The sequence below is a fragment of the Aquarana catesbeiana genome, linkage group LG13, assembly GCF_042186555.1.
Source record: "Aquarana catesbeiana isolate 2022-GZ linkage group LG13, ASM4218655v1, whole genome shotgun sequence".
Lineage (NCBI taxonomy): Eukaryota > Metazoa > Chordata > Amphibia > Anura > Ranidae > Aquarana > Aquarana catesbeiana.
Window position 1 is genome coordinate 148,121,853 of NC_133336.1, and position 21,326 is coordinate 148,143,178.

The 21,326-nt window shown below is 44.1% G+C and overlaps 1 protein-coding gene across 1 annotated transcript in view; it reads left to right on the forward strand.

The window, feature by feature from the left end:
- The window catches only part of ZFYVE26 (zinc finger FYVE-type containing 26), a gene marked incomplete in the record, with an annotated part of 1,901,467 nt that overhangs the window by 560,813 nt on the left and 1,319,328 nt on the right, over positions 1-21,326 (forward strand). Inside the window, 1 exon segment of the mRNA XM_073610828.1 lies at positions 2,927-3,119. Within this exon segment, the coding sequence (XP_073466929.1) occupies positions 2,927-3,119 (193 nt within the window).

Genomic DNA, 21,326 nt, shown 5'->3' on the forward strand with positions numbered 1-21,326 from the left:
AAGAGGCTGTCGCAGGGGGGTCTAAAGTGTTGAGGGAGGAGTAGATCATGGAGGTAGTGCCTGGGGAGCTGGGGAAATGGAGGCAGGTGTATTCAAAGGCTGATTTTTGAAAGGTGAAAGAGGGGTTGCATCTCAGCGAAGACACCCAGTGGCTTAGTTGGGCATATCTGAAGAATTCTGTTGGTGGTGCCTCGTGGGCCTCTTGGAAGGAGGGCCAGGAGGGAAAAGTGCAGAACCTGAGAAAATGACGGACCTTTGTGAACCCCTGAGATCACCGGGAAAGGATCCTGGTTGGAAAGCCCGGCTGGCATTAGGGGTTATTAAAAAGAGGGAAGAAGGGGGACATAAGATTACCAGAGTAGCGAACTAAGTCCATCAGGTAAGTTTGAAGAGCGACAGCGCACACAACGGGGAACTCCCAGTTCAATTTGCAAGATCCTTTGTCAGCTGCTCAGTGTGTCCCTACACACCACAACACAAACACGTAAAAGGATTGAGCTGGCAACTCTGTAGTCCATATAGCGATTTTAATGGTTGCTTACAAGAAGTGACATCTGACACGTTTCTGCAACAGCTTTAGTCATAGCATGTTAAACATAACAATGGCAATACATTTATACTCATATAAGCCCCACCCCAAAATCAATTTGCATGGTAAATCGAAGCAATTAACTGTGCAATTAATATGTTAGTATCAGGATGCGAAAATGCAGGAAAAGGACTGAGACAAAAGATATACATCACCTGACATGTTTCAAAAGCTATAAAGGCACTGTGGAATACTACACATCAGGGGTCCTCAAACTACGGCTCGCCAAAGCCATTTACCCGACCCGCTCGTTAGGACTGGCCCTAAAATGTGTCCCGTTCCCGCAAGCCACCGCTGTCATCAGTGAACAGCAGCGAGCAGGAGGCTGCCCAAAGTAACCTCCAATGTTAAACCGCAGGTGATTGGTTAATAGGACACGATGCAACCAATCACCAGCTTACCAACATGAAAAATCACTCTGCCGGCTCCCGCTCCCGTCCTTCATCCAGAACCAATGCCCCCCGTCCTCCATTCAGAACCACCCTGCCCTCTGTTTTCCACTGGTAGGACACTAATATGAAAGGTGGAGGGGAAGGGAGACAAGGGAGGGCACAGAGGTCACTGGTAATGGGGAAAGGCGGGCAGAGGACACCACTATATGTGTGGGGGGTGATATGAAGGGGCAGAGGACACTGTCATGGGCAGGGCCACCCACATAGCAGTGTCCTCTGCCTCCCTTACATCACTACCCCCCCCCGAACCCTCCATTCTGAGCCTAACTCACGCCTGATCCCTGCATTCTGAGCGCAACACTTCTCTCAAACCCTGCATTCCGAGCGCAACGCACTCCGAACCCTGCATTCTGACCATAGCACATTCATGAACCCGGCATTCTGACCATAACACACTCCTGAACCCTGCATTCTGAGCCCAACGCACTCCTGAACCCTACATTCTGAGCACAACGCACTCCTGAACCTTGCATTCTGAGCGCAACACACTCCTATACCTTGCATTCTGAGCGCAACGCACTCCTATACCCTGCATTTTGAGCGCAACGCACTCCTATACCCTGCATTCTGAGCGCATCCTGCATTCGAATAGGACAGAAAAAAGTATAAGTAAAAAGGAGAAAGGGAAAAAAAGGTCTGAGTAGAATGTGACACATGGCTGCGGTAGGAGTTGTGTGCCAAAGGTTACCTAGGAGGAGGAGAAGTGGATGAAAGAGAGAGGGAAGGAAAGAGGAAGAAAGAAAAAAAAAGAGAAAAAAAAGGGGGTTAGAGGAGGAAATGGGGGTGGGGGGTAGTGGAGGGTGATGAAAGGTACAAGTGAGGTAAGGCTCCATTCACACCATGGCGTTCCCTTTTGTGGGTGGAATCGCCACGATTCTGCCCATGATTTGGCAACACCACAAATCACAGGACGCACTTGCGATCCCTGTTACTTTGGCAACCAAATTGTGGCGTGATTTTGCCACGATTGACGCGCAAACAGAATCGTGGAAAGCCTGTTGCCCAAAAGTAGTACATGAAGGAGGGAGGTAGGAGATGAAAGAGCGAGGGAAGGTAATAGGAAGAGAAGAGAGAGAAAAAAAAGGGGGGGTTAGAGGAAGAAACGGGATAGTGGAGGGTGGTGAAAGGATCCGTGAGGTAAGGCTCACACAATGGTGTTCCGTTTTGTGGTTTTTGACCATGATTCAGAAGTGCCACAAATTGCAGGAACCCCGTTACTTTTGAATGGCAGCCAAATCGCGGTAAAATTGTGCCAACAGAATCACAGGACGCCTGTCGCCCAAAAGAAGTACAAGAAGGGGGGAAGGGAATGAAAGAGTGAGGGAAGGAAAGAGGAAGAGAAGAGAGAAAAAAAGGTGGGTTAGAGGAGGAAACAGGGGGGGCGAGGGATAGTGGAGGGTAGTAAAAGGTACAAGTGAGGTAAAGTTCCATTCACACCATGGTGTTCCGTTTTGCGGGCGGAATCGCTGCGATTCTGCTCGCAATTCGGAAACACCGTAGATCGCAGGACGCCCTTGAGATCCCTATTACTTTGAATGCACCCAAATTGTGGCGCAAATTTGCCTCAGTTGTCGCCCGACAAATTGTCATAAAATCGTGCAAATAGAATCACGAACGCCTTTCGCCCAAAAGAAGTACAATAACTTCTTTTGCACAATTTTACTGGAATTCTTTGGGCAACAATCACGGCAAAATCGCGCCACAATTTGGGTGCCAAAGTAACTGGGCTCGCAAGGGCTTCCCACGATTTGCAGTGTTTCCGAATCGTGGGCTTCCGCCCGGAAAATGGAGCGCCATGGTGTGAATTTTATACCTTTTTGTATTGCAGAAGTGTGAAAATTGTTAAACTCTCAATTGCTTACAACTAGCTTTTGTATTTTTTCAGGTGGCACAAATGTTTAATCTTCAATCTTGTCCAAGCTATGGTGAGCTGACATTTATGGAGTGTTATCAAGAGGTCATAGGTGAGCTGTCAAAGGTGGAAAAAAAAATTGAAAATCAGTGTTCAGAGACTGCCATCAGAAAAACAATAAATAGTCGTTCTACTTTACAAGCAATAGGAAATGCAGCAGCTGCAGGTTAGTAATTATTTATTACTTTTTTTTATATGTGAGAGCTTTTCATGGGGGTAACAGACACTACACACAAATTACTTTATTCTCTGGTACAGGTGAAAGGCCTGTACATCTCAAAATCCATTGTTAGAAATTAATCTTGTTCACACCTGTTTTAAGGTACCTAAACTCCAGGCAAAAGAAAAAAGTAGTATTCTATTTTATTATGGGATACCTGTTGCAGGACAAATCATCTTTTCTTTCTCGAACATCACGGGACACAGAGCCACAGTAATTACTGATGGGTTATATAGGTATCACTGGTGATTGGACACTGGCACACCCTATCAGGAAGTTCAACCCCCTATATAATCCCTCCCCCTTGCAGGGATACCTCAGTTTTTACGCCAGTGTCTTAGGTGATGGACGTGTAAAGATGTCCTGTGCTGAGCTCCAAAGGGAATATCCTAAGATCCTATACTGGGGCAAGCCAGGCGAACCGGATCCATTCAAAGTGTCTTTTCATGGCCGAATTGAATGGTACCCGGGCCTCGTGTCCGAAGAAACGAGGTTTTACCCGTAACGCTTCTCTTTTTAGAGAGCTGGACCCCGCAGATCAGAAAATGGCTTTAAACTTCCTAATTTCTGGCGAGGTGCTTTACGGTCCCAGAACTGTTGGATCCCCCTATTCGTAGGGGGCCCCAGTCTCTGACGGTTTTTTCAAACGGAGCCCACCGTGAGAGGTGAAGATTGGGTCTGTGTAAACAGCACCCTGCAGCCGGATAAGGTAAGAGGAGATTCCACAGAATTTTTGAGTTCTAGTGGCTTTTCTCCTTTAAGGTAAATGCATGCTATGCCTATTGTGACCACCGGGGGCTGCCAAGAGCACAAACCTGCACATGCTGACATGTCTGTCTCAGTGTTTGTTCATTGCTGTTCATGTCCCAGCATCTCAGACCGGCTGCAAAAAAGGTAAGGTGGAAGGGGGGATTTCTCATGTTTGAATGTTCCCCCCCAGGCTAGAGAGGGGCTGCAGGGGTCTAGAAAGTGGTTATACCACCCGGGCTCTGCGGCCTAATGGCCACCATCTCTGAATCTAGCCGTTCAGGCAGATCTTGCTACCAGCCTCTTTCCCTCCCCCCCCTCCCCTAGCCTTTCTCCAGAAACATGACAGGAGAAGTGGGCCAGCGCGGGAAGCACTCGTTTTTTTCAAAACTCGAGGGGGGGCGGTAGAGGGGGGGGGGCGGTACGTCAGCACAGGTGCTTAGACTCCCACTCAGGCCAGCTGCAGGCTATTAGAGGCACTCTGTACAGGTGCACTCAGCCTTCTGAGAGACACAGAGCTGACGGTCGCATGTAAGGTGGGACACAGGCATTCTCCTAGGCAGCATTTACTGAAGTAACACCAGACTGAGCATTGGGTAGCAAGGCTTTTAGCCAGACTACATCGCTCAGCAGGCAGTGTTCATTTGTATACCTCACACCTTGTTGCTTTGCACTATGGGTAGAAGAGGTTCAAGCACCCCAGGAACCAGAGACACTAGGGGATCTGGTTCAGGTTCTGAGGGCCCCCTGTCGGCAGCATCCTCCCCCCCTAAAGATGGGCCAGGGACGGCTAGCCAGGGAGAGCCATCGGGGTCAGGGGCTACACCTGCTTCTGGCACTTCAGCCCCTGTATATATTACACAAGAGGTTTTTTCCTCAACCATTAATGGTCTAGAGAAGAGATTAATGGCCATGATTACGTCTTCACTCAGTGGAAGAAAACGCACTAGGCTTTCCTCTGTTCCCCAAGACCCTCAGACAGAGGAGCTCTGGGATAAAGGAGATGAATCCCTTTCAGAGGATCGGGATGGGATGGATGATTCCTCTTCGGAGGATTCAGGTGGAGAGGGACCCTCTGCGACTTCCCAAGAGGATAAAGTCTTAGTGCAGATCCTCACTGGATTGGTCCGATCCACATTTAAGTTGCCCATACCTGAAACTGCTAAAGAATCCTCTTCTGCTTTGGGGTCACTAAAACCTTTCCAAGCAGCACAGGCTTTTCCTGTTCATACTTTACTTGAAAAGCTCATTTATTCTGAGTGGGATCACCCAGACAAACGTTTTTTTCCGCCGAGAAAGTTTTCAACACTTTATCCGATGGAAGAAAAGTTTATTAAAATGTGGGGAATACCGGTTATTGATGCCGCCATTTCCTCCGTAAATAATAGCCTGACTTGTCCTGTAGACAATGCTCAGATGCTCAGGGATCCTGTAGATAAAAGGATGGAATCCCTATTGAAGGATGTTTTCTCCTTAGCAGGATCAGTGGCCCAACCTGCAGTAGCAGAGATTGGAGTCTGTCAATACTTAAGAAACCATGTTAAGCAGGTCATCAAAGTATTACCTGAACAGCAGGCCCAGGGGTTTGCTAACCTTCCAGCGGCCTTATGCTTTGTGGTTGACGCCATTAGAGATTCTATCGTGCAAACCTCCCGTCTTTCACTGGGGTTGGTGCATATACGTAGAATCCTATGGTTGAAAAATTGGTCAGCCGAAGCACCATGTAAGAAGCTACTGGCTGGGTTTCCATTTCGTGGTGCAAGGTTGTTTGGAGAGGACTTAGATAACTATATCAAGAGAATCTCTTGTGGGAAAAGCACTCTCTTACCTGTCAAGAAGAAGAGTAAGCGTCCCTCTTTCAAACTGACTCTTTCTCCAGCGCCGGAGGCTTCAGCCTCCAGGCAGTCTCGACGGCCGCCTCCATCGGGGTCCAGAGACAAGAGTCAACCCCAGGTACAAAAAGTCCTGGGGAAAGAAGCCTACTAGGCAAAACACTAAGACCTCTGCATGAGGGGGCGCCCCCGCTCACTCGAGTGAGGGGAAGACTGCGACAGTTCTCAGAGGTTCCCAGAGACCCAGAGAAGAAGCAGTCGCTCCTTCTAGCGTTAGAGCGACTTTTGTCGCAGGAGGTCATTATGATAGTCCCCGCAAAGGACCAGGGATTGGGCTTCTATTCCAACCTTTTTACGGTCCAAAAGCCAAATGGGGATGTCAGGCCCATTCTGGACTTAAGGGATCTGAACCGATTCCTAAGGATTCAATCCTTCCGCATGGAATCAATTCGAACGATAGTTCCCACCCTGCAGGGAGGAGAATTTCTGGCATCAATAGACATCAGAGATGCATATCTGCATGTGCCCATTTTTCCTGCTCATCAGAAGTTTCTGCGCTTTGAGGTAGGAGGGCGCCATTTCCAGTTTGTGGCTCTGCCTTTCGGGATAGCCACTGCACCTCGAGTGTTCACAAAGATCTTGGCTCCTCCTCTGGCCAGATTAAGGGCTCAGGGTATAGCTGTCATAGCATACCTAGACGACCTGCTCTTGATAGACCGGTCGGTAGCCTCTTTGAATGGAAACTTGAGGACCACAGTCAGGTATCTAGAACACCTGGGTTGGATCCTCAACTTGGAAAAGTCTTTCCTAAAACCAGTAATAAGACTGGAGTATTTAGGTCTGATTATAGATACAAGCCAGGAGAAAATATTTCTACCCCAGGCAAAGATCACTGCTTTGAGAGAGCTGATTCTGACAGTAAGGACCAAGAAGGGTCCCTCAGTCCGCCTTTGTATGAGGCTACTGGGGAAGATGGTGTCTTCATTCGAAGCAGTTCCCTATGCTCAGTTTCACTCAAGAATGCTGCAACACAGTATTCTGTCGACCTGGAACAAGAAGGTTCAGGCATTAGACTTTCCGATGCACCTGTCGCATGCGGTGCGTCAGAGCCTCAATTGGTGGCTCATACCCGAAAACCTGCAGAAGGGGAAATCCTTTCTACCGGTTACCTGGACGGTGGTAACAACAGATGCCAGTCTGTCAGGTTGGGGAGCAGTTCTGGAACAGGCTGCGGTCCAAGCGGTATGGTCCAAGACAGAGAGGACCTTACCCATCAACATTCTGGAGATCCGGGCGATACATCTAGCTCTAAAGGCCTGGACTATCAGGCTACAGGGTTGTCTGGTCAGGATCCAGTCCGACAATGCCACAGCAGTGGCTTATGTCAATCATCAGGGAGGCACCCGGAGCCGAGCTGCTCAAAAGGAGGTGAACCAGATCTTAGTCTGGGCAGAGATGCATGTGCCATGCATATCGGCAGTTTTCATCCCGGGAATAGATAATTGGCAGGCGGACTATCTAAGTCGCCAGCAGTTACTTCCAGGGGAATGGTCTCTGCATCCCGACGTCTTTTGGGCCAGATGCCAAAGATGGGGGGTTCCAGATGTAGATCTCTTTGCATCCCGATTCAACAAAAAGATAGACAGATTTGTGGCAAGGAGAAAAGATCCTCTTGCATGCGGGACGGATGCGTTGGTGGTTCCGTGGCATCGGTTCTCACTGATTTACGCATTCCCGCCTATTCTGCTACTACCACGACTCCTTCGCAGGATCAGGCAGGAAAGGAAGTCACTACTTCTGGTGGCCCCCGCTTGGCCCAGAAGGACCTGGTATGCAGAAATAGTAAGGATGACAGTAGGTCCCCCGTGGACCTTACCGGTACGCCCAGACCTGTTATCTCAAGGTCCAGTGTTCCACCCTGCCTTACAAACGCTAAATTTGACGGTTTGGCTATTGAGACCCACGTTCTGAAGAGTCGTGGGCTCTCAGGTCCTGTCATATCTACCTTGATTAATGCAAGGAAGCCAGCTTCCAGGATAATTTATCATAGAGTCTGGAAAGCTTATATAACCTGGTGTGAATCCAGAGGTTGGCATCCCAGGAAATATGTCATAGGTAGAATTCTTGATTTTCTACAATTAGGATTAGAGATGAAGCTGGCCTTGAGTACCATCAAGGGCCAGGTCTCTGCTTTATCAGTATTATTTCAGCGGCCACTTGCTTCGCATTCTTTGGTCCGAAACTTTATGCAGGGGGTGATGCGTCTTAATCCTCCGGTTAAAGCGCCCCTAAACCCCTGGGACTTGAACTGGGTCTTGGCTGTGTTACAGAAACAGCCTTTTGAACCAATAAGTCAGATTCCTTTGGTCTTGTTGACAAGGAAGTAAATTTTTCTGGTGGCCATCTCTTCTGCTAGAAGAGTATCAGAATTAGCAGCTCTTTCCTGTAAGGAGCCTTATTTGATTATACACAAGGATAGAGTGGTACTACGCCCTCATCCTAGTTTTTTACCGAAGGTGGTTTCTGATTTTCATTTAAACCAAGACATTGTTCTACCTTCCTTTTTTCCAGATCCCTGTTCTCCGGAAGAGAGATTGCTACATTCATTGGATGTAGTAAGAGCAGTTAAGGCCTATCTAGGGGCAACTGCTCAGATCCGCAAGACGGATGTTTTGTTTGTGCTGCCAGAGGGTCCCAATAGAGGACAGGCAGCATCAAAAGCTACCATTTCTAAATGGATTCGACAATTGATCATTCAAGCTTATGGTTTGAAACAGAAGATTCCTCTGTTTCAGATCAGGGCACATTCCACAAGGGCTATTGGTGCTTCTTGGGCAGTGCATCACCAGGCCTCTATGGCTCAAATCTGCAAGGCCGCAACTTGGTCTTCAGTCCATACATTCACCAGATTCTATCAGGTGGATGTGAGAAGGCATGAGGATATCGCCTTTGGGCGTAGTGTGCTGCAGGCAGCGGTACAGGGTCCTCAGGTCTGATTGCACCCTACTTGGTCGTGGTTCCCCCCCCCTCAGGTAGCATTGCTCTGGGACATCCCATCAGTAATTACTGTGGCTCTGTGTCCCGTGATGTTGGAGAAAGAAAATAGGATTTTTTAAAACAGCTTACCTGTAAAAATCCTTTTCTTTCGAAGGACATCACGGGACACAGAGGTCCCGCCCCTCTTCTAATACACTATATTGCTTGGCTACAAAACTGAGGTATCCCTGCAAGGGGGAGGGATTATATAGGGGGTTGAACTTCCTGATAGGGTGTGCCAGTGTCCAATCACCAGTGATACCTATATAACCCATCAGTAATTACTGTGTCTCTGTGTCCCGTGATGTCCTTCGAAAGAAAAGGATTTTACAGGTAAGCTGTTTTAAAAAATCCTATTTTTAGCTTTAGTTGTTCCTGTACTCCACAAAATAAATATGTTGACTTTTTAATTGAAAAGGCACACATATTTCATGTGAAGACAACCAGTCACTGCAGTCCACTTCTATGAACTGTTGGCCAGTTATATCACTGTCCACTTGCAGCTGACATTTGCATTGCCCGTAATATTCAAATATGAGCATTAGGTACAGGTGAGGTTTACAAAGTTTCTCTTCACCCAACACCTCCCACTTTTCACAGATTACCGCACCTGTGCCATAGATTCATTGCAAAATGAGAGCAGAAAGGCAGGCTTTGGTTTCTGCAAGATTATAATGCCCTGTACACACGGTCGGATTTTCCGATGGAAAATGTGTGATAGGACCTTGTTGTCGGAAATTCTGACCGTGTGTAGGCTCCTTTTTCCATCGGATTTTCCGACACACAAAGTTTGAGAGCAGGATATAAAATTTTCCAACAACAAAATCTGTTGTCGGAAATTCCGATCGTGTGTACACAAATCCGACGGACAAAGTGCCACGCATGCTCAGAATAAATAAATAGATGAAAGCTATTGGCCACTGCCCCGTTTATAGTTCCGACGTACGTGTTTTATGTCACCGCGTTTAGAACGATCGGATTTTCCAACAACTTTGTGTGACTGTGTGCATGCAAGACAAGTTTGAGCCAACATCCGTCGGAAAAAATCCTAGGATTTCGTTGTTGGAATGTCCGAACAAAGTCCGACCGTGTGTACGGGGCATTACTCTTATCTTGGGCAGACCTGTCAGCTTCTTATGTTGCTATGCAGCAGCCATCTGTAAACACTGCACACTCTGCCAGGGCAACACAGTAGCAAGCTTACAATTACATGCAATTTTTTACCTTGTCCAGTAATGAAAAGTAGTAGCACTAACATGGGCACATTATCCTACAGGAAGGAAAATGGGAAGCTGCACTGAAAGTGTCCAAGATGGAACTGCAGTAACAAGAGGGCACTTTATATTCATAAAACCTGTTGTGCTTCCCCTTTAATTATAAATTGACAAATGTGCCATTGATAAGCAAAACATGCCATAATTCACTACATAATGTCTCAACAAATTAATACTGTGAATTTCATGAATAAAAATGGTGAATAAAATTCATTCATATACAGTAAATTAATTATATACGTGCCCCTGAAGATATCCTCTAGAGCAGGGGTCTCAAACTGGCGGCCCTCCAGCTGTTGCAAAACTACAAGTCCCATGAGGCATTTCAAGGCTGACAGTTACAAGCATGACTCCTGCAGGCAGAAGCATGATGGGACTTGTAGTTTCGCAACAGCTGGAGGGCCGTCAGTTTGAGACCCCTGCTCTAGAGACTAAACATGTTGGGTAGAACCTGAGTGGCTGATGTCATCATGCTTGCTGGTAGACAGCATTTGGCTGATACATGCTGCATTTTCTTTTTCTTGATATTAAAATTTTTATTAAGAGTAAAACAACAACCGTGTATGCAAAAGTAAATAGCTAGCTTAGCCATGTTGAGCAATGATATTTATAGGGAAATGGAAATTAATGGTAAAGTAATTTCATACCGCGCTCAAATACATATGAAATAACAATAATCAGTAATGGTAAATATAGCAATAATAAAATCCTTGAAACACCACCGATTCTTCAATCATGTGCACAGTGATGTATACAAATTCAGTGAAGGGAAAAAGGTGCCGTCTTCCACCGGTTTAGACAAACATCCTACTCACCAGACCGATCAGACACTCATGACAGATGTCAACTAAGTAGAAATGTGTATAAAGATGTGTCCACCAATGCAAGCGACCCTTGCCGATGATGCAGCCAAACGAAGATGGGGATTATTAATCAAAGGAAGAAAAGAGAACTCCTCATAATGCAACTTGTAGCCAGTTTATTTATAAAAAGGTAATGGTTTTCATTCCAATAAAAAGCGCATAAAATTTTGCGTTCCACCTGCACTCCAGTACAATGGCGGAAGTGACATATCAGGCACTACATTGATGCGTTTCGTCAGCACATCTGACGTCATCAGGGGTCATGTGATAGTACCCGTAACTTCCTCTGTAACGATTTATACAGTCATCATAAATTGGATATCCAATTCTCACAGGTACAGGTAATCCCCATAATGTGTGCAGCTAGGGTTTTGGAGCTTTTTGGTATACCTTTAAATGGAAGACCTAAAAGGTACTGTATTGGTTCTAGAGGTAGGTCCGTATCTAGGACCTGTTCCAATATTTTCTGCACAGTGGTCTAAAAGTATGTATTTGGGAACAGGACCAAAAAGATGTGTACCAATTATCCAGTTTCTTTGAAACATCTCCAGCGTGTTGCTGGAATAGATGGATTTATATCTTGTAAAAGTGACAGAGTTTTATACCAGTGCATAATAATTTCCTTGTTAATAACATATCTGGATGTTTTGGATGCAGTCTCCCAGATCATTCGCCAACTGACTAAAGGTATGCGACACTTAAAGCTGTGTTCCAGCTGCGATTTTTTTATTTTTTTTTTTAAGTCAGCAGCTACAAACACTGTAGCTACTGACTTTTAACAAGGACACTTACCTGTCCAGCAAACCTGCGATGTCGGCCCCCTGAGGCCGATCTGTCCATCGGATCGGGTGCCGGTGCCGCCATCTTAACGAAGGGAAACCGGCAGTGGAGCCTTGCGGCTCCACTGCCCATTTCCTACTGCGCATGCGCGAGTCGCGTGGCGCTTTGTGAATGGCCCTGTTGATTTCTGGGACACACATGTGTCCCAGAAGACAACGGGGCAGCTTGCCGAAGAGGAGGAAGTGAAGGAACAGCGCCTCTGAATAGGAAGAGGCAGATTAGGAAGACTGCCTAGCAACAGGGGTTTCTGGTAAGTAAAAAATGTTTTTTTTTTCAAATTTTTTTTATATATATTTTTTGAGCATATTATTGTAATTTTTTATTTTAGGGTGGACCTCCGCTTTAAGGGAATCAGCCCATTTTCTCATATATATACAGTATATTCAAATTTTCTTCCAGAGGGGTGGTGGGTAGGAGTAATTTATATAATGTAGATATTAACTGTGCCTGATTAGGACCTTGCATGGAGCTGTGTCCAAAATCTGTGGGTTGTTCTAGGGATAATGTAGGCTTCAGAGTATGGAAGAAATGTCGAAACTGAAGATATGCATACAAACAATAGTCAAAGCAAAAGCTTTGTTACATTTGCGCCATATTTTCTTTGTACAGTTCATATAATTTAGTAGATTAGTAGGCAATGAGGTTCTAATCGGCAATTAAATGGGGTTTAATAAAGAGGAGAAATGTGTTGGATATATTTGACTAAGTTTGATTTCTGTCCAGCAAGTCTGACCATCCAAGATAAGGTCTGTCTGAGATGAGTGGCCAGGTAGTATTTTGTTAAATCTGGGGCACCCAAGACTCCCTTATACCTGGGGGAGAGGAGAACTGAGTGTCCTATTCTAGGTTTCTTGTTGCGCCAGATAAAGCTAAAAGACATTGTAAACTTCTCAGTCGGATCCTTGGTACAGCTACTGGATTCCATTGAAAAATGAGAGATCTGATTTCTTCAACCACTTCAATACTGGGCACCCCCCCCCCCCTTCCTGCCCAATCCAATTTTCAGCTTTCAGTGCTGTCGCTTTTTAAATGACAATTGCACAGTCATGCTACACTGTACCTAAACACAATTTTGATCATTTTGTTCCTACAAATAAAGCTTTCTTTTGGTGGCATTTGATCACCTCTGGGATTTTAAATTTTTTGCTAAACAAACAAAGACCAACAATTTTGAAAAAAAAAATTTTTTCTTTGTTTCTGTTATAAGATTTTGTAAACAAGTACGTTTTCGCCTTCACTGATGAGCACTGATGAGGCGGCACTGATGAGGTGGCGCTGATGGGCAACTGATGGGCACTCATAGATGGCACTGATGTGCAGCACCAATGGGCACTCATAGGCAGCACTGATAGGTGGCACAGATGGGCACTGATATGTGACCCTGATGGACGGCACTGATGGGCATCACTAATAAGGAGGCACTGACAAGCATTGCCAATGGGCACTGATTGGCATCATATGTGGGCACTGATTGGCATCCCTGGTGGCCATGGGTGGGCATCCGGGGGGGGGGGCTGCACTGATAATCAATCAGCGTAGACCCCTCTGAGACTCTGAGACTCTTGACCGAGATCAGTGTTGCGGTGTGTCACACTGACACACAGCACCACCGATCGCCACACTGCGCCCCCCCATGGGCGCACCGGCTTGTTATCCTAATCACGTCATATGACATCCGGTCAGGATAACACAACCACTTTACACACGTCATATTGCTATATGGTGGGCGGGAAGTGGTTAACCACTTCAATACCAGGCACTTACGCACCTTCCTGCCCAGACTCATTTTCAGCTTTCAGCACTCTCACACTTTGATAGACAGTTACTCAGTCATGCTACACTGTATCCAAACAAAATTTTTATCATTTTTTCCCTCACAAATAAAGCTTTCTTTTGGTGGTATTTAATCACCACTGTGTTTTTTATTTTTTGTGATATAAGCGAAAAGGAGCTAAAATTTTGAAAAAAAACCTTTTATTTTAACTTTTGTAAAATGTTGCAAATAAGTAATTTTTCTTCATAAATTTGGGCCAAAATTTATACTGCTACATATCTTTGGTAAAAAATAACCCAAATTAGTGGCTATTATTTAGTCTGTGTGAAAGTTAGAGTCTACAAGCTATGGTGAAAATCACTGAAATTGATTACATCTGATCACATCTGATGTACTGACGGCCTATCTCATTTCTTGAGACCCTAACAAGCCAGGAAAGTACAAATACCCCCCAAATGACCCCCTTTTGGAAAGTGGACAGTCCAAGGTATCTACTAAGAGGCATGGTGAGTTTTTTGAAGTTGTAATTTTTTCCCACAATTCTTGGGAAAATTTAAGATTTTTTTTTTTTTTTTTTTTTTATACAAACTTGTCAATTTAATAGGTGTTTTCTAACACAGCATATGCATACTTGCAACTACACCCCAAATTACATTCTGCTACTCCTCCTGAGTATGGTGGTACCACATGTGTGAGACTTTTACACAGTCTGGCCACATACAGAGGTCCAACATTGAAGTAGCACCTTCAGGCGTTCTACGAACATAATTTGCGCATCTCATTTCTCAACCACCTATTACAATTTTAAAGGCCCTGGAGCACCAAGAAAATAGAATTGCCCACAAAATGACCCCATTTTAAATACCAACTTTGGTCTGGCATGACGCTACCCCTAAAACTTCCCATCTCTGCTCTCACCCAATTAATTCCAGACATTAACTTAACATCATGGCAAAATAAAGGAATTCATTATCTAGAAGACATATTAGATACTACCTCTATTAAATAATTTCATGCATTAAAATCTGAATTCCATCTCACAAACACAGAACAATATAAACACATACAAGTATCGCAATTTCTTAAGAAAAACCCTCATATACTTACCATACTACCCAAACAAATAACTAATTATTACTCACATACCCCGATAATACATAAAGGAATATCAATCCTTTACTCAGGGCTCCAAGAGAAGAACATGTGTGTAAAGACAAACTCTGACAGCATGGGAAAGAGACCTGGGAGTGGAATACCTAATAGATCAATGGAGGAATCATTTAAACTTACCTATCTACTAAAAGCACAAATTTGCTGGAAATGCAACAAAAAATTCTCCTTAGATGGTATTTGACCCCAAATCGCATATCCAAGTTCCTCCAAAATACCTCACCGACATGTTGGAGGTTGTGTGGGGGATCTGGTACACTGATACATATGTTATGGAGTTGCCCAGAACTCACAAAAATATGGTCCCAAGTAGAAAACATCATAAGCCATATTATACAAATGAGCTTCACACTTACACCAGGAATGGCCATTCTATCACTAGAACTAGAGTCCATATCGCCTCTCCACAGAACTATAATATCCCACATTATACTAGCTACCAGACTGACAATTCTCCGACACTGGAAAGACATAGAGTTGCCAACAATAGCAGAAGTAATAACATTTGTCCATACACATGGTACATATGAGGTATTATATTACTCAGCTAGGGGGAAGTATGACATGGTATCTAAATTGTGGGCTCCATGGCACAAATGGTACTCTAAAGGAAAAGTGGAATAATAAGCCGATAATTTTGCATAATTATGAGGATTCGCTGCATGAACTGACTGATTTCTTTTCTTTTTTTCTCTATTTTACTTTTATTTTTTTTTAACTTTCACTTCCTTTCAATCTATTTGTTACTACATAAAAGTTATTATTAAAATTATTATAGAAATGATTTATTTAATACATACACAAGCTTCAGCAATACTTCTGAAACATTTGAATGAACAAAAAATTGAAAGGGCTATTTGTAAGACGGGACTTAACTGGTTCGGTTGAGGCGACCATTGTGAAGGATCGCGTGGGACCGTGCTAGCTGATAGACCTGTTTATTGAATACAAATTGACATCCCTATTACTATATAGATTGTTAACTTTGATAATTGCAATATCTAAGGCTTGAGTGATACTCATACAATAAAAAAGAAGTGTGTATAATGTTATACTTTTTTGTAAATCATTTGTTTTTTCAATAAAAAAGATTGAAAAAAAAAAATGACCCCATTTTGGAAAGCAAACACCTCAACGTACAATCTATGAGGCATGATGAGTCTTTTGAACAGTTCGTTTTTTTCCAGAAGTTTTTGGAAAATGCGGAAAAAAAAATTAAAATGCATTTTTTTTTACACAGTTGTCCATTTATAAGATATTTCTAACACATAGCATGTACATAACAAAAATGACACCCCAAAATACATTCTGCTGCTCCTTATGAGTATGCGATTCCACATGTGTGAGACTTTTACACAGCCTGGCCACATACAGAGGCCCAACATCAGAGTAGCAAGTGTTCTACTAGCATAAATTACACATATAATTTTCTGCCTACCGATCACATTTTTGAAGGCCCTTAATATTTCTAACACATAGCAGGTACATACCAAATAACAAAAGATTACCTGTGGTTTTAGAAGTGCAGTGGTCCACAGAGGAGAGAATCGGTCCAGGCAGCAGGCAGGGATGTGGTCATTTACAGCAAAAGCAATCATCCAGGCAGCAGGCAGGAATACTGTCCATAGTTCGTACAGGCAGAGATGCTGTCAGCACAGTGAAAGCATTGGTCCAGGTGTCCAGGCAGAAATACTGTCCATAGTCAGTAGAGGCAGCAGGCACTGATATTGTCAGCACAGCCAAAGTATTGGTCCAGAGGCTTCTCCCACCCAAATCTCTTTGAAGCCTCCGGGCAATCAGACCCAGTTCTGGGAGCACAGACAATGAAAATCTGGTTAGTTACTCTTAGAACGCTATTCTGAAGACCCTCACATATGCGAGACCCCTGTGTACTAAAATAGAAGGCCAAAAAATCAGTCCAAGTGGCAGGCAAAAACATGGTTGATTAACAGGACGAGGTTTGTGCACGGGCAAGTCAGAAACGTGGTTTAAAACTGTAGGCAGAGGCATCTTCAGTAAACAGGCTAAGGTTGGTGCACTTGGGAGTCAGAAACGTGGTTTAAATTGGCAGGCAAAGACATCGTTGGTAAGCAGGCCAGGGTCAGTTAATTAACATGGAAGGTAGAAACGTGGTAACAGGCAAATGATCCACACAGGTATTTGAAATGGGGAAATGGCAGTCTGTTAATAATAAGAGGAACTAATATCTGGTGGATGTGTGATCATTTTTGAAGCAATCTCATGCACAGGCCAGGTTGGGAGGGACATTGGAGACAATAATAGCTGGGGTCTCTTCTAACGCCTCCTCTGCTGCATACACAACATTTTTTTGGAGTCTTCTTCCAGATTCTGTGGGGGAAATGTTATAGGGAAAATGTTGCTTGTGAAGTCGACTCACACAATCAGAGTGAATACTTCCTGGGCGGGTCCTTGTTGGTAAAGCAGGGCAGTGACGATGTCTTCAATATACTGGACAGGTGATTTGTTGGTTTTCAGTTGACTTTTGGAAGCAGACAAACAAATTAAACAGGACCATATGAAATGGATGAAATGCAACTTTCTTATTGCAATAAAGGGACTTGCGGGTTGACAAATAAGGTTGTAGCATCTGATCATTTAAATCCACCCCCCCATGTACAGATTGTAGTCGTGGAGACATTCAAGCTTTACAATGGGGCCATGTCTTCTCTGGATCTCCACCAAGGTGTCATTTCTGGATGGTAGGGAGGATGTGGACATCTTTCTTGTCCCTCCACTTCATGGCCAACACCTCCTCGTACCTCATGAATATTCCCTGTTTTGCAATTTTTTTGTTAACAGATTTTGTGGGAAGCCCTTCCAATTTTTTTTGTTGTTTTTTTTAAGGTACCACAAGCCAGGGTTTGTTTAGTGTAAAGGCGACAAAAAAGGGGCAGGCAGGTATAATAGTTGTCTACATATAAGTGGTATCCTTTTTCAAACGGGGGTATGCCAGCTCCCAGACAATTTTCCCACTGGTTCCAATATATGTGGGGCACTCACGGGGCTGGAGCTGGGAGTCTTTGCCTTCATAAATATGGAATGTGTACATGTATCCAGTGGCTCTATCACACAATTTATTTAATTTCAACCCATACCTGGCTTTCTTACTTGGTATATACTGCTTGAAGTGCGGTTGGCCAGTAAAATGTATAAGGGATTTGTCCACACAAATGTTTTGGGATAAAAACTTCAGCAAATCACTGGGAAAAGGAATTGATTAGGGGGCATATCTTGTACAATTTGTCGTAATTGGGATGGGAGGGCACTGCGAATTATAGTTAAAGTGTAGAAAAAGCATAATCATGTCGTAGCTTGTCCTGGACATGACAGCAGAATATATTGGCATGGGGTGGGTGGATCAATAGGCATGGCTGTTTACCCTGATCGGGGGAAGTGATGTGTCCAAGGGATATGCACCATTTCCGATCGCCGCGCTGCTCGCTTCCGGCAGCTGGTTTCATGTGCGCCTCCGATTCTGGTGACACGTGATCGGCTGTGATTGGACACAGCCAATCACATGGTAAACAGCCAATTTAATTGGCTTTTTACCGTGATCGAGGAAGCGCTGTGTCCGAGGGATACGCACTGTCCATGATCGCTACGCTGTGCGCCTCCGCGGTCACGCGCTAGGGGTTATCCTGAAAGACGTCATATGACGTCCAGTCAGGATAACGTAACCAACCGGCCATCTTTCTGCTATAGGTCAGACAGGAAGTGGTTAAATATGGGGGGGGGGGTTGGGTGAGCAGAGGTGGGAGTATGCTGAGGTGATATGGATACCTAAGTATTTGATGGATTGGGTACACCAATAATAAGCATAATTTTGCTGTAGTCTAGTCAGCTGGGGCGAGGAGATATTCAGTGGTAGAGCTTCCGTCTTTGTCATATTATTTTTTTTTTTAGCCTGATAGGTCACTAAAATATCGTAGGATATTGTGTAAAACAGGTAGGGAAGTATGGGGATCAGTAAGTGTTTATAGGATGTCGTCTGTGAATAATGAAAGTTTAACCCTTTCGCTGCCGGGCCCTGTGCTCCATTTTGTACACTCAGGTGGCCAGACTATTTTTGCAATTTTTCGTTTGCGTTTTTATTTTTCTAAAAAGGTGGGGGTTCAGTCAGCGCAAAAACAATATATGAAACCTAACCAAAAATACAAGCAGCTAGACACTAAAGGCAAATATAAAAAAAACCTTTAAAAAGTACTGAACAAATAACAGGGCAGCACTAATAGTGCAAAAAGCAGACTAACATATTGCTCATAGCATAAAATTGTTGACATTCAGCTTTGTGGAAAAAGATGAAAAAGACTAGTTGACAGAAACAATCTCCTCTGCGGTGGTAAGGGTGCTCACAGACATTCATATAGTGTAACTTAATCCGTGATTCCTCCACCAGTCAGCCAAACCGCTCACCTCAATCTCTGGACCCCTGAGCTTAACAGATGGGTCAAACAGGCATTCACCACTGAAAGTGGTCATAGATGGAGGCTTAAGTATGCAGATGGATGGGATGTGATGTCCCACCACTTTAAACAACCACACGTTGTTACCCTTAGTTTCCAACCGTAGTACCATGAAAAGCAATAAAAAAAAATATATAGTGCACACTGTGTGGCTAAAATCACTTTCTTTATTCTAAAAGACAGGTGCTCACATAACTAGCACTATAACCCCAGTGCTGGGATGAATGGTATATAGTCTTTATAGACATAGGTGGGTAAGGTGGCTGCAGTGACGTCACTGGTACATGGTACTACGGTTGGAAACTAAGAGTAACAACGTGTGGTTGTTTAAAGTGACGGGACATCACATCCCATCCATCTGCCTACTTAAGCCTCCATCTATGACCATTTTCAGTGGTGAATGCCTGTTTGACCCATCTGTTAGCTCAGGGGTCCAGCGATTGAGGTGAGCGGTTTGGCTAGCTGGTGGAGGAATCACAGATTAAGTTACACTATATGAATGTCTGTGAGCACCCTTACCACCACAGAGGAGATCTTTTCTGTCAACTCTTCTTTTTCATCTTTTTCCACCTCAAAGGGGACTTTCAATAATTTTACGCTATGAGCAATATGTCTGCTTTTTGCACTATTAGCGCTGCACTGTCATTTATTTAGTCGTTTTTATTTTTCACTTATAGCTTTCAGAATTTGTGAAAGACCCCCCAAACCATATATTTCCTGAAAGCACAGTAGAATAAGAAGAAAGTGCTGCTGATTTTTTTAGACCCCACGGTATTTGCGCAAATGTTTGTCAAACCAATGTATTTGCAAAAAATACACTAAACCCATTTTTACACAACTCCTACTAAATTAAAGCTTAACCTCTATTGAGTTAATAAACAACAAATATTTGTAACTTTCAAATTGCGCCTTTTTTTGAAATGGTGAAAATTGAACAGATGCAAAAGTGTAAATATCCAAATTTCAAAAAATCTGAAGCTTTTCATTTTTCCCTTACAGCTTTCTGAATTTGAGAAAGACCCCTAAAACCATATATTTTCTGAAATCATATGACCTCTAGAATAAAAAGAAGGTGCTACTGATTTTTTAGACCCTGTGGTATTTGCGCAAATGTTTATCAAACCAATATATTGGCAAAAAATACACTAAAACCATTATTAGCAGATAAAAACACAGCTAATTTTACAAAAAATCCTGCTGAATCCCTACTAAATATAAAAGCTTAACCTGTATGGAGTTAATAAATAACGAAAAGTTTTAATTGTTACATTGCGCCTTTTTGCAAAATGGTCGAAATCGAACGTATGCAAAAATGTAAGTATCCAAATTTCTCAAAAAGATCTGAAGGTTTTCATTTTTCCCTTACAGCTTTCAGAATTAGTGAAAGACCCCCAAAACCATATATTTTCTAAAAGCATATGACACCTAGAATAAAATTAAGGTGATTTTTTTGACCCCGCGGTATTTGCGCAAATGTTTATCAAACCAAAATTTTTGCAAAAAATACACTAAGACTAGGGTTGCACCAATACTGGTATCGGTGCTGATACTAAGCATTTGCACTAGTATAGATACATGTGCAAATTCCCCACGATACCCAAAACCGATACCTTCGGGCTCAGTACTTTAAACTGTCAGCAGGAATTCCCCGCTAACAGCTGAAAAATAAAGAAAAAAATGCTGGCAATTATTGGTTGTTAAGGAACGGGGCCGCCACGTCCTTAACAACCAATCACATGTCCTCAGGATTTCCCTCCCTGCCTCCTCCTCCCCTCTCGCCAGCTGTCTGCAGGCTCGGGACCGCATGTCTGTGGAAACTGCCTGCATTAGAGTTAAGTAAGCCCAGCTCCCCCTATCCCACTGTCCTCCCCCTCCTGCCAGGTTATGGCTCTCGCAGTCAGCTCTGCTCATCGCAGCTCCGCTATTTCTGTCACAGTCCGGTGAGCAGGAGTGAGTCCCATGTGGCCCCCGCACAGATCTGTTCTTTTCTTGGCAGCTGCACAGCTGTGGACACAGCGAGGCTTCTCCCCCGTTCCCTGTGTGTCCGTGCTTAGCCTGGTGGAAACCCCCACCCCCACCCTCACCCTCTCCAACAAGCAGAGGCACAGACACAAGGCCAGCACCACTGCAGCA